Source organism: Macaca nemestrina, chromosome 5 (assembly GCF_043159975.1).
Source record: "Macaca nemestrina isolate mMacNem1 chromosome 5, mMacNem.hap1, whole genome shotgun sequence".
NCBI lineage: Eukaryota > Metazoa > Chordata > Mammalia > Primates > Cercopithecidae > Macaca > Macaca nemestrina.
In genome coordinates this window covers 141,620,461-141,638,503 of record NC_092129.1, presented here as the reverse complement: position 1 = coordinate 141,638,503, position 18,043 = coordinate 141,620,461, and the positions used below count along the sequence as shown (strand labels likewise).

Here is an 18,043-nt window from a genome sequence, read left to right as displayed (position 1 = left end):
GGTTTATTATAGTAAAATTTCACTTTTTTCCCACCCCTAGAAGAAATTTATTATGCTTCTATTTGACCTTAGGCCAAGATTGATATTTTGGAAATATTTTGTTTTCAAAATGGAATTTAGCTAATATAGAAAGATAGTAGGGAAAGCAAAGGAAGTATTGATGATGAGTTGTTCCCATCTAATGATCAAAAGGAAGGAGCTACTCTTAATTAAAAGACAAACTCCCTTGATAGCTTTCCCTTCCATACAGCTGCTGTGGCCCTGGCAGGTTCCTTTAACTGCCTTTTTAGAGAAAGGGATTCCACAAAGGGCCCTCCATTCAGACCAGTACTCCGGAGGGTGGGTTTTTATTCTTTCAGAATTTGCCATTAGTGGATGTAAAAATAAGGTTGAATCATTGAAATGGCTCTTAAAGCAGTCCAGTTGGGTAGAAATAATCTTAGTTTTGAAGCTGGGCATGGTGCTGCATGCCTGTAATCCCAGCTACTCTGGAGGCTTGGCTTAAGCCCAGGAATTCAAGACCAGCCTGGGCAAAACAGCAAGACCCCATCTCGAAATAAGTAAATAAATAAAGTTTAAAAAAAAAAAAGAATCTTAGTTTTGGGACATAAGAGCATTGACGTCATGAAGATGATTTCGGTTCACAGTGATTACTTCTCCTTTCTTTGTGACTGCATTTAAGCCCAGAATTTTTTTTATGGTAGTTTCAGGGCTATGAAAACCTAGTCATTTTTTCTTGTGAACTCATTTGAGGAGATAAAAAGAGCACTAAATAATTGTGTAAGTAGAAGCATCAGATTCCTGTTTCTGGAGGGAAAGATTGCATTACAAATCTTTGTGTTAATGATGACAACTGTTTTGAGTTTTTGAGTCACATTTTGAGGTCCACTCTAGAGACAAAGGGCTAATATCTTTAATGCTACTACCTTCAACAAAACAGCTTCAGTATAGGGAGTCTGCACATTTTGAAAGTCCTTCAGGCTTCCCTCCCTCTCCTCCAAGAGGTAAGGTGATCTCATGTCTTGAACTACACATTTCCTTCCTGACATATTTCAAGCTCTTCCTGTTCCTGTTCTCAGCAGCAGGGTGGTGTCACTGCTGTGCAGTTGCAGACTGAGGCCCAGGTGGCATCCGCCTCAGGCCAGCAAGTCCAGACCCTCCAGGTAGTGGTACCCTCTCTGATTCTCTGTGAGCACTGCATGAACTTCTCCTCTCCTCATGTCTGGTGCTGTTTGTGTTAGGATCTCCAGTAGGAATGGCAAAGTCAGTTGCATGTCTTTGATGCTGCTAACTTGTCTTTGAGGCTTATAAGATGCCAGTTTCCTAATGTTTTGTGCCAAGTCATATAGAGACCCCATATCAACTTTCTGAGAATTGGATTTGACTAGCATGTTTCTTTGAGAACGCCTGGAAAAGAAATGATGTAAGTGACAGGAAGAAATTCTTATAAGTGACATTAGAATTTATTCAGGGCTCAAACTCTGATCCAATTAATTGCATGGTAAAAATTTTGTGTATTTGCGTTATAATGGAGAAGGAAATATATACATATATAGACACACATAAGCTAGGCTAGGCTGTGCTTTATTTTTATTCAAGGGGCAACTCAACTGAAAAATAATCATTACACTTGGCAAGGTTTATCTAAGCACTGAATCTTGTTAATCTCTTGTTAACTGCTATTGTTTCCACCACCTTTCCTGGGGAAATAGTGACCTGTCTTATTACTAGATCTGCAAAGATTACCCCAGATACCTCTTGGTTAGGCAGAAGCAGGATATGCTTTCTGTAAGTCTTAGGTATTAAAGCCACTGTGATAATTCTTGGTTAATCAATACAGTTCTTTAGCATTGTGTATGGCTAAGTTAAGTATCCTAAATTGGGTTCTAATTTGACCAGTTCCTATAAGAAACAGGAGTAGGAGCACTAGTCTACTCTGTATCTGTAGGTTACTTTTATTAAAATGACTGTATTTTTGAAAAATTGGCAAGATTTGGGTACCCTACTTTTTCCCTCCATTGAATTGGAAATGATTCAAAGTAGAATCTAGAATGTAGAACTGGCATCTCACTTTATTGCTAGTGCTGCTAAACATCCTGCAGATAACTACCTCTTATTGTTATCACTTCACTTTATCCTTTCAGTCCCACCCCTACCCCTGCCACCAATAGTGTTTGGTAATGATATACAACCAACTTTGAAAATAAATTAAGCTGAAAGAAACTGAGCTTGTAGGCACTCCAAAACTGTGTTCAAATCTCACAGTCCAACAGCTTGTTAATGTTTTTCATGCTTGCTTCATCTTACTCATATATAAAACAGTATTTTGGATTGTCATTAACCCCTTGTGGAATAGGAATGTAACATGCTCTTAACTGTATGGCTTCTTGTTTGATGCATGTGTCTTTGTAACATTTTTCTGTTGTAAATACAGTGAGCTCTTTGGAGTCTCAAATCATTTATCATGTGCATGAATAGCACATCAGTTGGAGAGGAAATTAAGATGATGAATAGATAGAAAATTATTAATAGTTGTATCTTAAAACTTGTGTTTCCTACTTACATAGATTTTATTTAAAATAAGTGGAAACAATATGGAAATAATAGAAACCTTTCCTCTAGGGATCTGATTATTTTGGGAGAATTTTAAATAGTTATTTTGGTTATTCATGCTGCATGTATTCTGAGAAATCTCTCTTGATACAGAATATGCAAGCATTTGATGTAGCAAAGGGAATGGGGAAATAAGGGAAGGAGATAGCATGAGAGAGTCAGGCTGTAAAGTCCTTAAAAAAGTAAAGTAAAGGCTCTCATTGGACAGTTTAACAAAACTTAGGATTTCAGCATTCCTGGTGATTTTAATACATTAGTGGCGGTGGCGGTGGTGGTGGTGATTGTAGGAGAACCTCACTATCTAACCTACTCATCTAGGACAGAATGATCTTTTAACTAATTGCTGTTACTCGCACATACTTACATTAAGTGTGAATATTTCAGCCATGAATATTCTGTTCTAAGTAATTTCTGTCAAAGATAGAGTCTGAAAATGAAAGTTTTGGACTATTCCATGGATCATTCCAGTTCACTTCTAAAGCACTTTTAAAACACTTCCAGAAAGCATTCTATTAGGTATTTTTGTATTGGGACTTAAGATGTGACAGAGCACTTGTAGTGACCTGGCTCCTACAGTAGTCTGTTTACTCATAGGAGGTTGAAATTTGTACACTTGACTGCTCTGTGTAATTTCAATATTTGTTGTTGCTTCTGATAAAGCTAAAATAACCATGGGGATATTATAGAGGCCAGTGTGAGGAATTCCACCATGGAGACTGCAAACTGACCAGAAAGTATTTTTAAGAAATCTTTAGTAGTGAGCTCTTTAAACAACACACATATCTAGAATTCACAGGGTAAAATGAGCAGGGTAAAGGTATACATTTGATATTTCATTTTAGCTTGAGAGACTATAGGGAGAAAAGGGTGATCCTCTACATGAGCTTCCAGAGCTGCTTGCTACCCAGCCTCCTGGAGTCATTGCTGGGTACAGTTTTATTTACCTTCTTCACTTTATTTAGAATTTGTACTCAACCACCATCACCACCATCACCTTTCCCTCTCATTGCCTCCTCTCCAGCCTTCACAGAGACCATCCCTGGATTGATTTAAACAGGCAACTAACCTTGCCATTATGATTAAATGTTTGTCATGGATTTAGCCCGTGTTTGGTGACAAATGCCTTATATCTACTGAGACTTCTCAAAGACTCTGGATATTCTCCATTATGTCTGACCTTAAAGTATTGAGCTTGGCATTTAGTAACAGGTATCATAGATATTTAAAGATAACTTGAGGACTTAAGACATATATTTTCTTAGTCTTTTCTACCTTTTCCTTTTCTAGCAAGACAGCAGAATAGTTCCAGTGATTGTCTTTTGGTAAAAACCATTTTGTGTCTTATGTTATTTCATTGTTCTTATTTTATTTCATTCTAGGTCCAAGGGCAGCCATTAATGGTGCAGGTCAGTGGAGGCCAGCTAATCACATCAACTGGCCAACCCATCATGGTCCAGGCTGTCCCTGGTGGACAAGGTCAAACCATCATGCAAGTACCTGTTTCTGGAACACAGGGTTTGCAGCAGGTGAGTAGTATTTAAAAATGTTGAGCAGTATATCAGAGGAGAGGTTTCAAAGAATAGATTATTACAAACTGATAATTGATAATGCATTTAACTGCTTTCTAACCCACATTTTGCATTCAGTTGATTTTCTGCCTTTATAGTACCAGTGATATAAACTAGAACTATGCAGAAATTGGACAGCTCCAGTAAAGACCAAGATATTAGACATGATCTTGAATTGCTGTAAAGTATATAAAGAGGTTAGAATCTAGTTTATAGTATATTTTATTTTAAAAGAAACAAAAATGAATATTTAGAAAGTTAGAAAAATAACAAAATGAGCAAAAAGTGGGTCCAAATTTATTAAGTAGAAAACTGACGTATAGAAAGGATATATAAAATCTAGATTATTTAAGCAGACCAATAAAACAGGTAAATCCAGTTGAAAGACTGATTGAGAAACAGAAAACAAAAGTAAGCAAAGATGTAGAAGAGATTAAAGGAAGACCAGGCACGGTGGCTCACGCCTGTAATCCCAGCATTTGGGGAGGCTGAGACAGGTGGATCACTTGAGGCCAGGAGTTCAAGACCAGCCTGGCCAACATGACAAAACCCCATCTCTACTAAAAATACAAAAATTACCTGGCCGTGGTGGCAGGCGCCTGTAATCCCAGCTGCTTGGGGGGTTTGGGCATGAGATCTCTTGAACCCGGGAAGCGGAGGTTGCAGTAAGCCAAGATTGTGCCACTGCACTCCAGGCTGGGCACCACAGCAAGACTCTGTCTCAAAAAAAAAAAAAGAAGAGATTAACAGAAATATGTAGAAATGTTACATACAACTCTGGTATCAAATTTTTAAATTAGATTTTTCTCATCAAGATGGCAAAAAAAAAAAAAAACAAAAAAATCATTATATCCACTGCTAGGATGGATGTGGAGAAAAAGAATTATCATTATTTTTGGTAATTTCAAACTGTGGAGTTATTTTGGAAAGGCACCTCACTATCTGTTAAATACAACGAACATTTGAGCTAGCAGTCCCACTTCTGAGAATCTGTCCTATAGGAAGAAAAGCATCAATAGTAGGAAGAAATTATAAAGACACTTTTCATAGCATTGTACTAGCAAAAAATAAAATTGTAATCTGAGTGTCCATTAATAAGAATAAGGAAATGATTGGAATAAATCATAATATATTCACATGGAATATTGCATCATCGTTAAAAGAAATGAACTGTTGACTTGGGGTGGGTTAATATTGAAATATTTTTAGTGAAAATAATTTGCAGAGAAATAGTGTGTGATCTCATCTTTGTAATTCATGACCAACCCCTCATGAGTATATGTTTATAGTCATGTAAAAGGGAGTATGAGAGAACTATTAGTTATTCTATCTAAATCTTTGTATTGTTTCAACAGTTATAGCAGTCATATTAATGTCTTAGTTTTCTGAAGGAATTTTAAGTTGAAAAAAGCAGCCATGATCACACTGCTCATAAATCAAACTTGTACTTTTTGTGTATTCTCTTGTGTTTTCATGCATAATTTTTGGGCATAACTGTACCATGCATGTGGGGTTGTGTTTTCGTTGTTGTTGTTGTTGTTGTTGTTTTGTTGTTGTTTTTTAATCCTTTCATAATGTTTAGTCACCTTGATGAATCAGAATTTCTAATTTATAAAATATAGTCAAGGATTTTGGTTTTCATTTGCTTTTGTAGGTAAACATATTTGGGCACAATAGTTTTATTTTTCAACTGAATTCTCAGGATAATTTCTTTGGATTGGGGATTGCTTGGGTAAACGGTAAGGGCATATTTGAGCCCATTGGCATATTTTTGCCTAGACAGAATTGTACTTGGGATTAAAAATAGTTTTCACATTTCTCCTTGCATAAATATATGAGGCTTTAAATATCTTTTCAACATGTGCTTTCCTCAGTTCCCTATTGCTATATCCTTTCTGTTCTTCTCTCTTTGCTTCCTCTCCAGCCCCGCTTGCTGCGCCTTCTCCACTGTTGAGTAGAGACAGTGTGGTATTGTTAGGATCAGTATACTGTGAGTGTAGTGATCCAGCTTTCATTACCAGGTCTGCCATTAAATAAGCATTCTGATCTTGGCCAAGTTATTTAATTGTTGGTTTGCTCATCTAAAAATAAAATTTATATGAGATGATATCTAAAGTTCATTCTAGCTCTAAATTCTGTGATTTTTATGGGGTTTTATTTTGCTATAAGGAACCTTCAAAGAGTTATTTCCCTGCTTCCAATAAGGCTATAACTAACCAAGCTGAAAAAAATATATTCTGTTACATAAGTAAAGCTCTCTACGTGAGATTCCATAGCCTCCCTTATAATGCTTAAGGCTTTACTCCCCTTTGTATAGGAGTTTTTTTTTGTTTTTTGTTTTCCCTCATTAGTGTTCTTTGCATAGCCATTTTTTAAAGAAGGGTACTTCTTAACCTTTTTTGAATTGTATTCTCTATTTTAGAATCCTAGTAAAGCTTGCACCCTCTAAGAAAAAGTACAGATGTCCAGTCTCATGAAAAATTCTGCATATAATTTTAGATTAAAATCCTTGGCCCTGGCCTGAGAAAGACACTGGAACCAGAGAGAGCCAAGAAATAGATAGAAGAATATTGGAAGTTGGCATATAATAAAAGTGTTGTAAACATATCAGTGAAGAAATGGCTGAAGAATGATACAGAAAAGAAATTGATTTCTACTTCATACTGTATTTTTAAAAATATTTGCTAGGTGGATTAAAGATCTAATTGTAGAAAAGTAAACTTGGAAAATTCAAAAGAAAATTATAAGAGAATTTTTATGCTACAGAGAAGGATTTTTTAAAAACAAATTGACTATTTTAAAACATCATATGCATTGAAATACATCAAATAAAAGTAAATAAGGTGAAAACTTGGAAAATATATTTTTAATACATATAACTGAGTTTGTATTCAGAATATGTATAAATAACTTTTATGTATTTATACAAAAATAGAAAAATGGGCAAAGAATATAAATAGATAGAGGAAATCCTAATAGCCAATATAAACTTAGAAATGAAGTTGGTTCACATAACCAGATAAATTTGTTTACTTATTTATTTGCCAATACTTTCTAAATGCCAGTTAGGTAAGTATTTGGAAAAAATAATTAAGAAAACCTAGGCAATCTATCCCCTAACAAAGTAGGACCCATGAATGTCTCTAAGACGTGGAACCCATTGACCTGTTTTTTTCACCTTCCTTCCATCAGTAGTCCTTTTTCCTATCAGCTGGTAGACTTTGTGATAACTTAAGATTCTAGACATGTTCTTCTTTCCAGACCAAGGTGGTCCCAAGTTGAAATTGTAGATGGAAAGTGACCTGGCTATAAAAATCTAGCTTTCTGAAAGTATCCTCCTTCCAAACTGCCATCTCTGTTGAAGCAATGCTCAAATAAAAAAAGTTTGTTGATGGAATTAATGGTCAAAGAGGTAAAGAAAAGGTTACTTAGTAGTAGCCATGCATTCCGGCTTTTAAGTTTAGGAGGTATTCTTGAATATAAAATACTAGAAATTTTGAGCTCTGGGGCTCTCCTCACTGCTTTCTCTTTTGTACTTAAAAAAAAAAAAATGTATCCACTAGTTATATGAAAATAGGATTTTGTACACCCAACATTTAAAGGGTTGTACTGCAGTTTTTTAGTTCCAAATTTTAGAGAAATATTTTTCAAGATTCTTGTCTGGTTTTTGATAATACTCCTAATAAAGTGGCTATAGCCATTAAAAAAAGAAGATAGATTTGGATAGCACATGATCCCTTGCTTTCCATAATTGCTTTCTAAGGTTTAGCTAGCCAATCCTAGGACCAAATAGGAGATACAAATTAAATCAACAAAAATTTGACAAACATTAATGACAGTAGTAAGTATTGGTGAGGTTATTGGAAACTAATAGGAGGAATATAATGTGTCACACTGCCTTAATTATCTATTACTGTATAACAAATTATCCTAGAAGTTAGCAGCTTAAAGCAACAAACATTTGGCGAGGCAGGTGGATCATGAGATCAGGAGATGGAGACCATCCTGGCTAACACGGTGAAACCCCGTCTCTACTAAAAATACAAAAAAAAAAAAATTAGCCAGCCATGGTGGCGGGCGCCTGTTGTCCCAGCTACTTGGAAGGCTGAGGCAGGAGAATGGCATGAACCTGGGAGGCAGAGCTTGCAGTGAGCCGAGATCACACCACTGCACTCCAGCCTGGGCAACAGAGCGATGCCCCGTCTCAAAAAAAAAAAAAAAAAAAAAAAAAAAAAGTTTATTTGATAGTTTCTGTGAGTTAGGAATCCTGACACAGCTTTGTTGGATTCTTTCAAGGTCCTCTCAAGCCCCTTATCAAGGTGTTGTCCTGGGCTGTAGTCGTCACATTTGACTAGGGTAGAATACATTTTGGGTTTTTTCTTTGTTTGTTTTTTTTGAGACAGGTACTCGCTCTGTTGCCCAGGCTGGAGTGCAGTGGTGCAGATCTTGACTCACTGCAACCTCTGCCTCCCAGGCTCAAATGATCCTGCCACCTCAGTTCCCCAAGTAGCTGGGACCACGGGCATGTCCTAGCATGCCTGGATAATTTTTGTATTTTTCAGTAGATACAGGGTTTTGCCATATTGCCCAGGCTGGTCTTGAACTCCTGACCTAATCTGTTCGCCTCAGCCTCCTAAAGTGCTGGGATTACGGGCATGAGCCATTGTGCCTGGCTGTCAACATTTTTAATATATATATTATTTCCTCTGTAAAAAAGTACTTCATTATTCACCAAAATGGCAAGGTTAAAAAATAATAATAAAGCACTTTAGAGTATATTTTATTTTATTTTATTTTATTTTTTTGAGACGGAATCTCACTCTGTCGCCCAGGCTATAGTGCAGTGGTGTGATCTCGGCTCACTGCAACCTCCGCCTCCAGTTCAAGTGATTCTTCTGCCTCAGTCTCCCAAGTAGCTGGGATTACAGGCATGCACCACCGTGCCCAGCTAGTTTTTGTATTTTTAGTAGAGACAGGGTTTCACCGTGTTGGCCAGGCTGGTCTCAAACTCCTGACCTCAAGTGATCCACCCACCTCGGCCTCCGAAAGTGCAGGGATTACAGGCATGAGCCACACCACGCCCGGCCCAGAGCGTATTTTAAATATACATGCTTTTCAGTATATATGTTTATACCACTGCTATCATCTATGAAAACTGAGATTGATTTCTTAATATCAGGTATCCAGACAGTGTTCAAAATTCCCTGATTGTTTCATAAATGGAAAATAAATTGTCTCTACTTCATAATGGAGGGCAGAGCAGGACTTCTTTTTTCCTCTTCAGAACATTTTCTGCTTTCTAGAGAAATGTGGATAACTCTCAGGACCAAAGGAGACCAGTGTCAGTAGAGTACAATCCTTTTTTATGTTCTTTTCTGCAGATACAGTTGGTCCCACCTGGACAGATCCAGATCCAGGGTGGACAGGCTGTGCAGGTGCAGGGCCAGCAGGGCCAGACACAGCAGATCATCATCCAGCAGCCCCAGACGGCCGTCACTGCTGGCCAGACTCAGGTAATTCCACTAGCTCTGTCACACAGGAGCACAACTGATTTGGAAGAGTCAGATAACTTGTCAGATATTTCATGTATAGCATGTATATAGAAAAGGGGATGAAAGCCATAAAAAAATTTGTTTTTGGCCAGGCATGGTGGCTCACACCCGTAATGCCAACACTTTGAGAGGCCAAGGCAGGCTAATCACAAGGTCAAGAGATCGAGGACATCCTGGCCAACATAGTGAAACCCCGTAAAAATACAAAAATTAACTGGGTATGGTGGCACATGCTATGTAATCCTAACTACTCAGGAGGCTGAGGCAGGAGAATCACTTGAACCAAGCAGGCGGAGGTTGCAGTGAGCCGAGATTGTGCCACTGCACTCCAGCCTGGCAACAGAGTGAGACTCCGTCCCAAAAAAATAATTTTTTTTTTTTAAGGACTACATGGTTCTTTGTTAGTATCTTTGGGATCTATTGAATTGGGTCGTTATTTATTTCCTCCAGACACAGCAGCAGATCGCTGTCCAGGGACAGCAAGTGGCACAGACTGCTGAAGGGCAGACCATTGTCTATCAGCCAGTTAATGCAGATGGCACCATTCTCCAGCAAGGTAAGTGTACCTATAAGTTTCCCTAGGACTTCTTGGGGCAACTTTTTTGTCCTTTAGGCAACTGATACCTTTAGAATTTGAGTGGTGAACTTGACACTGCATATTTTTTGGACCAAAAAAAAAAAAAAGATTTCCTCTAGCTCTCCATTGATTGTTGGTTTCTTGTCACCATCCATGACCAACAGTGATTCCATGTGTAGCAGTTTCTACAGTGGTTGCTAATCTAGGGATTGTGTAAGCTTTTAGGGAAGAAGTGTTTCTAAACAGAAGATTAGAAATAGGGAGTTTATTGGGAAAGAGAGAAATAGATCAAAAATCAAGTTGACTTTAGAGTGCTGTTGCTGCTTATGTTTTTTTCTGGGTCACTCCATTACTTTAAATGACTATTACGTATACAGCACTTTTACTTAGAAGAGTTCTCAAAGAGCCTCTAGTCTAGTAAGAGAGACATGTGAACAAATAAATACAATGCAGGGCCCTCATGGAAGTATGTTCTAGGAATAGATAACATAAATAATAGAGAGATCTGTTTGGTCTGGGAGGAGGAGTGCACAAACTGAACTTGAAGCCTTTTGGAAGCACTTGTTAGTCAAATAGTTAAATCAAAAAAGGACATCTTTGTTAGATTCCATGACTTGGTGATTGAAAATTTGCAATATACAAGATCCAGAGAGTGCACTGTGTGCTCTTGTATTACTCGGGGGAGGCCCTGAACTGGATTGAGCCCAGGCAAGAGCTCAAACAGAATGGTGAACAAATCCTGAAGTGCTGCTGTTGATAGTCTGGGGACTTGGAATGTTTGGTTTAATTTTAAGTTTTAATACTACAACTGACTCATTGTCAGTTTGAGATAAACAAAGTATAAGTTTTAAAATCTCTATCCTGAAGCAGATTGCTCATATGTACAAGAGCAGTAGGTACAGCTATAGTCAGACTGACCTATAGAAGAAGAGACCACCAAACCTTTTCACCTTTTGAAAACTGCTAAGGATAGAGTTACTCAAAACTGGGACCTAGAGAGTTAATAGAATTTCAAAGATTGTGGTTACTTGGATTATATATAGCACACCAGAGTGGGAGAGTGCTTTTTCTCCCCTTGTGTTTTTCAGTGTGTTTTGCCAGGATCAGTGAGTGTGTGCCAGATAGAAGAGGGACTAACTATGTTCCCTTCTTTCTGTTCTGTGTGCCTGTTTTTTGTTTGTTTTATGTTTTGTTTTCTTAAAGTTACAGTCCCTGTTTCAGGCATGATCACTATCCCAGCAGCCAGTTTGGCAGGAGCACAGATTGTTCAGACAGGAGCCAATACCAACACAACCAGCAGTGGGCAAGGGACTGTCACTGTGACACTACCAGTGGCAGGCAATGTGGTCAATTCAGGAGGGATGGTCATGGTAAGAAAATGTATTTTTCAGCTTTGTCTTCGAAATTTTCTTGAACATGCAACTTGATGCCTCCTAAAATTTATTATGTTGACCTCTTGGGATTGAGATCGATCCTTAAGGCAGTCAGTAATCTACTTTTACAATAACATTATGACAAACCATAATTCATTCTGGGCACCTACTGTGTGCCAGGGACTATTCACCAGGGACTATTCTAGATGCTGGAGATCAAGCAATGGATAAATAATGATTTTATGCAATTCTTTTCAGAATTCAAATAATGAAGGGAATAATATATTAATCTTTGAGAAGTGGAAAGTAGTATTGCCCATGATGGACGAAATAAGAAATAAGCTAAAAATTAGAAAGATTGTAATTGATAGAGAAACCAAAAAAAAAAAAGTATGATATAAATGTATTGGGAAGATAGGAAGACTTGGGTGGTGTGAGTGAAAGCTAAATCCTCATATGTCAAAATAGCATGTTAAAATGCATAGATTAAGAATGAGTAACAGAAGTCTGCACAGAGGTGGAGGAAGCTATGAAAAGAAACAGAAGCAAGCCTGGCTCAGTGGCATGCACCTATAGTCCTAGCTACTCGGGAGGCTAATCCAGGAGGATGGCTTAAGTCCAGGAGTTTGAGCTCAGCCTCGGCAACATACGAGACCTTGTTTCTACGAACTAAATGATAAATAAATAATTTTTATAAAAGATTACTATAGTTATTCAAAGCGGTTGTATCTGAGAAAGAGCTGTGGGGTACAGGACTCTGTTACTTGTTTTCACATTTAGGACAGTGTTTTGGTGTTTTTTAAGAAAAATTAGGATTGAACTATAAGTTAACTATTAAATTATTTTTATAAATATAGGCATTTAGTAGCACTTGGTCTTATCTATTTTTGTGCTGTTTTTTTGTCTTATGACTACTGTTCCTGACCATTAGATGGCAGCAGAAATATCTACAGCCATGGGTAGACATGAATTAGGGCATGCTTATATAGTTTCTCAGAGTGGCACCTGAACCTCCTATGACACAGTTATCTGGGGTGTTTGTTTAAAGTACAGATCTTAAATTTCTCCAGGGATCTGCATTTACCCAAGTACCCTATACAAATTACTTTTTGTGGCATTTAGAAAAAAATGGATGAAGAGAAACCAAGAAACTCTATGTCCATACTTCATGCCACCAATAAGCTCTGGTTTCCTGTTCACACAGATGGTTCCTGGGGCTGGCTCTGTGCCTGCTATCCAAAGAATCCCTCTACCTGGAGCAGAGATGCTTGAAGAAGAGCCTCTCTACGTGAATGCCAAACAATACCACCGTATTCTTAAGAGGAGGCAAGCCCGGGCTAAACTAGAGGCAGAAGGGAAAATTCCAAAGGAAAGAAGGGTATGTATAACATTGGGAAGGATATAGGAGAGGAGAATAGCAGGGTTCTACTTTTGAAATTATCTTTTATATGGCTTGTTTTCTCATGTACCTTCCAAAAAATTAACGTTAGATACTTATCTCTTTTGTAAGAGTTAGCATTTGTTATTACTGTATGCAGCTGCAGTTATAACAACGAAAACAAACAGTGGCTTAAATAAGATGTTACTCTTTTTCATGCATAAAAGTAGTCCAGAGATAAATTATCTTGGACTGGCAGCACATTTTCACAGTTCTCAAGACCTGTTTCACTGCTTTAATATTGCTAGTGTGCTGTTCATAGTCCAAGATTCCTGCTTAGACTCCAGCCTAGGAAGAAAGGGAACAAGAAAGGTATCCTTTCTTTTTTTTTTTTTTTCTGAGACTGAGGCTTGCTCTGTCACCCAGGCCGGAGCGCGGTGGCACAATCTCAGCTGACTGCAACCTCCCTTCCAGGTTCAAGTGATTATCCTGCCTCAGCCTCCTGAGTAGCTGGGATTACAGGTGCGTGCCACCACACATAGCTTATTTTTGTATTTTTAGTAGAGGTGGGGTTTCACCATATTGGCCAGACTGGTCTCGAACTCCTGACCTCCAGTGATCCACCTGCCTCGGCCTCCCAAAGTGCTGGGATTATAGGCGTAAGCCACCGTACCCGGCCAGGTACCCTTTCTTTCAAGGAAACTTTCAAGAAGTCGTGTACCTTTCACTAGCCAGAATTTAGTTACCTGATCACACTTAACATGCAGATAAGGCTAGGGAAGTCCAGCCAGGTGGGGTGGCAAATGCCTGTAGTCCTACTTGGGAGGCTGAGGCAGGAGGATCACATGAGCCCAGGAATTCAAAGCTGCAGTGATTCATGATCATGCCACTGCAGTCCAGCAGCAAGGGTGTCAGAGTGAGACCCTGTTTCTAGAAAATAATAATAATAATAAACTTTAATGCTAGGAAAGTCTTTTTACTGAACACTCATTTGCTCAAATGAAATTTGGCCTGTTATTAAAGCAGAGGGAAGGGTATATTGGGAAGTATAGGTGGTAATCTGTTATTTTTTTAAAAAAATTCATACTGTAAGCATTCACATTCTTACATTCTTACTAATTATATATGGTTAACTATCTTACTTACTAGGTGTTTTCTCCAAAGCTTTCATCATCATTCTAAGTCATAATTGTCCCTTGTGGCTTTGATCCCAGCTGTCTTAAACTTTGGAGAATGGAATTTGTGCACTAGATAATTGTGCTGGTTCTGGATAGTATTAATAGTTAAATGGTTTTATTTCTCATTTTAGAAATACCTGCATGAGTCTCGGCACCGTCATGCCATGGCACGGAAGCGTGGTGAAGGTGGACGATTTTTCTCTCCAAAGGAAAAGGATAGTCCCCATATGCAGGTAGGAATACATATACCTTTTATTCTTCTCTTTATTACCTTGTATTGACTTGAGTTGAAGACTTCAGCAGTGTCCTCTTGCTATTTTCATACTCTGGGACTACTCACATTCTCTAAACTAGATGCAATCTTATGTCTCTTTAATCTTGAAATCACTAGGCCAGGCTTGGTGGCTCATGCCTGTAATCCCAACACTTTGGGAGGCTGAAGTGGGAAGCCCAGGATTTCAAGACCAGCCTGGGCAACATGGCAAAACTCCATCTCTACAAAAAAATACAAAAACTAGCCAGGCCTGGTGATGCATGCCTGTCGTCCCAGCTACTTGGAAGGTTGAGATGGAAGGATAACTTGAGCCCAGGAGGTTGAGGCTACAGTGAACCAAGATGGCACCACTGCACTCCAGCCTGAGTGACAGAGTGAGACCCTGTCTCAAAAAGAAAGAGTACGAAAGGTTTTTAATCCAGTGGTCTTTCTTTGCTCTTCATCTTTGTCAGTTATTACTATCCATTCTTTCTTGAAAGTCACACTTTTCTTAATTTTCAAGAAACAAGTTTTATTTTTACTGAGCAAGTTTTATTACCCTATCACAAATATAATTTGAATGTTTACTTTTTTCCCTTCTAACTGAGGTGAGCCTGGTCTTATCCTCTCTTCTTTGGCTTGGGTTTATAAAATAGCTGCCTAATTTCGTTTCCCTTCTTCCACTCTTGTCCCCCTCTAGCCTACTCTCCACATCCTAGTGTCATCTTTTTAAAATGTTTATCCTATCAAGTCACTGTTCTGCTCAAGCTCCTTCAACGCTTACCCTTTCCCATTTGCGCTTGGACTGACATCCAAAGTGATTACTACTATGCCCAGCAAAGCCTTGCATGCTCCAGCTCCTGTCTAACTTCATTTCTACTTCTTGGTCTCTATGCTGCTGCTTACTGTTCATTGGTCTATTTCCTGCCATGGGCCTTTGTCCTTAGAATTTTCAGTCTGTATGCCCTTTGCTCTATCTTTTTCATGGCTATCTCCCCATCTGTTAGGTCCGGGTTTAATTAAATACCCTATCTAGAGTAGGTCTCTTCTCTCTCAGTATTTTCTTACAACAGCTTTTCTTTTCTTTTTTTGGAGGCAGTGGTGTGATTATGGCTCACTTTAGCCTTGACCTCCCAGCTCAAGTGATCCTCCCACTTTAGCCTCCCGAGTAGCTGGGACTATAGCCACGCACCACATGCCCAGCTAAGTTTTAAAAGTTTTGTGGAGATGGAGTCTCACTTTGTTGCCCAGGCTGGTCTCAAACTCCTAGGCTCAAGCAAGCCTCTTGCCTCGGCCTCCCAAAGTGCTAGGATTACAAGTGCACACCATTGCACTTGGCCCTTTTCTTTACAGTGTAATAATAATTAAGTCGTTGAATTTTTCGAGATTGTTTCCTTCACTAGACTATAAGTTGTATAGAGGATACAGGATTGTTTTGTTCTCTGTTATATTTATTGGACTTAGTTCTATTTAAGTAAGTTGTATTTAAGTACTGACTTAGATGTATTTGTTGGGTTTGGTAGCCAGTTCTGAACCAAGCAATCAGTGTTTCTTGAATTAATAGATTCCTCCCATTTGCTGATACTCCATTCTATATTAACATCACATTCCACTTGCACTATTGCAATATCCATTAAATTAATCTCCAGTTTCCTCTAATTGACCTTATATAGTACTGCCAGATGGTTAAAGTGTGTTTTTTAACCTGCCAGTCCCCAGGTCAAGAATGCATGCTATTAATAGTTCCTCATTTCTTAACTGCATCAAATCTCAAACTATTTCTATATAACGTCTGAGCAACTTTGCCTTATCACCCCTCTCAACAGTCAAACTAGGTTTCCTCAGTGTCCCCACACATGAACACTAACAACTCTTTCAGTGCTATTAGTCCTCACCTGTAGTGTGAGAGCCCCTCCTTTCTCATTGCTGTTCATTCATACAGTGTATGAATGTGGGCCTGACAGCTATAGAAGGGCATTGTGCCAGGAACTCTCCTCATTCTTTGTGCTAACAATATGATCTTGGTCAATTCAGCCTCTTTATTTTTATCTGTAAAGTGGAATACTGTTGATACTTCATAGCAATGTTGTAGAGATTTCATTCAGTAATCCACATTAGGCATCTATGTAGCACCATACCTAGTACATGGTGAGTTCAGTAAATGCTAGTTGTTTTTGCTCATTGTTCCAGACCCAGTTCCAGTCTTCCATCTCCAGAAGTCTTTCAGCTTTTTCTCAGATCCTGCCTACCAAGGCTTCAGAGCCTTGGTATGGGGGAACTAAAGCTGGTTCTTGCGGAGTGTTGGAAAAAGCTTCCAAGGATTTATCCTTGTGTTAACAGTGTAGGTCTTAAGTGAGAAACAGCATATAGAGTTTAGTGGAAAGAAGATTAAATGGGAGTCAGGAGATTTGGGAGTTAGCCCTTGCTGGGCTCCTAACTTTCTGACCCTGACCCTAGTCCAGGCAAATCACTTTACCCATCTGGCCTTCAGATTTATCTGTAAAATGAGTACATTAAAGTGTATAGATTCTAATGATTCTTTCCAGCCCTGCTAAGTACTTAGTATTTAAATGATGATCAAAAAACAGTGACAAAAATACAGCATGACATGGGTTTTCTGAATCTTTTCCTTAGCCACCTGAATACTCTTAACCCTTAAGTATAGAGAACAACACAAGGTTCTTAGGAAAGAGATACACTAACAGTTCCGGAGTGTTTCACCATGGAGCGCAGGCCAGACTTCAAATTCTTTTAAGAATAAGGTTTATTGTCTCTTCTTTCCTAATGGGACTGCACTTAAGCCATATATGCAGACTTAAGATATATTACAAGCCTTTGATTTACTTCGTAAAGTTATGCGTATTCTCTTGAGGATAAGTAGTGAGCCATCAGTCCTGTTGCTTTTGCAAAGGACTTTAATTATCGTGTTATCTTTGTCTCTAGGATCCAAACCAAGCCGATGAAGAAGCAATGACACAGATCATCCGAGTGTCCTAACCCCAGGCCATATGATGGAGCTGATCAAGGTCATGTTTCTCACCAGTTTCTCACTGTTCCAGGAAATTGATCAACTCTTCCAATGGGACATTGACGATCACATTCTGCCCTTTTCTACAGGACGGAAACCACTTAGTTTTTCATAAGTGGCTCAGTATTACAATTGCAGCAATGCCTGGCAAATTGAAGTTGCAAGCCTTTGTCTTACTCTTTCAGTCAGGACCTATTTCAGACTGTTGATCACACTGACATTTCATGGATTCGGATGATGCAAGGAGACACATGCCACCCCAGCAGTACACAAAGCACTTACGTTGACTGGTGACATGAGCCAGCCATCTCAGCAGGGAAAAACAACCTTCTCAACCAAAACTGCAATCAGGAAAGCAGCAGCCCACTCCTTCCCATGGAATCTAGACAGTATTTATCCCTCTGGTGGGGGAATCTCACACTGACTAACTGAATGGACGCTTTGTATTCAGAGATGGCTTCCAAGCAAGGAAGTTCTATCTTGTGATATGGAAACAATAAATTTCTGAGATACATTCTTCTAA

At 38.7% G+C, this 18,043-nt stretch overlaps 1 protein-coding gene across 8 annotated transcripts in view; it reads left to right on the top strand.

The window, feature by feature from the left end:
• The window catches only part of LOC105489641 (nuclear transcription factor Y subunit alpha), a 24,824-nt gene extending 6,781 nt beyond the window's left edge, over positions 1-18,043 (top strand). For 4 of the 8 annotated variants that reach the window (XM_011754613.3, XM_011754616.3, XM_011754614.3 and 1 more), the window contains 8 exons: positions 1,080-1,166; positions 3,993-4,139; positions 9,563-9,694; positions 10,184-10,289; positions 11,514-11,680; positions 12,888-13,061; positions 14,371-14,472; positions 17,436-18,043. In XM_011754613.3, the coding sequence (XP_011752915.1) occupies positions 1,080-1,166; positions 3,993-4,139; positions 9,563-9,694; positions 10,184-10,289; positions 11,514-11,680; positions 12,888-13,061; positions 14,371-14,472; positions 17,436-17,489 (969 nt within the window). In that variant the 3' untranslated portion in view covers positions 17,490-18,043. The remainder of the gene's footprint in view (positions 1-1,079; positions 1,167-3,992; positions 4,140-9,562; positions 9,695-10,183; positions 10,290-11,513; positions 11,681-12,887; positions 13,062-14,370; positions 14,473-17,435) is intronic. The other 4 variants (XM_011754617.3, XM_011754618.3, XM_011754621.3 and 1 more) reach the window with 4 other exon arrangements.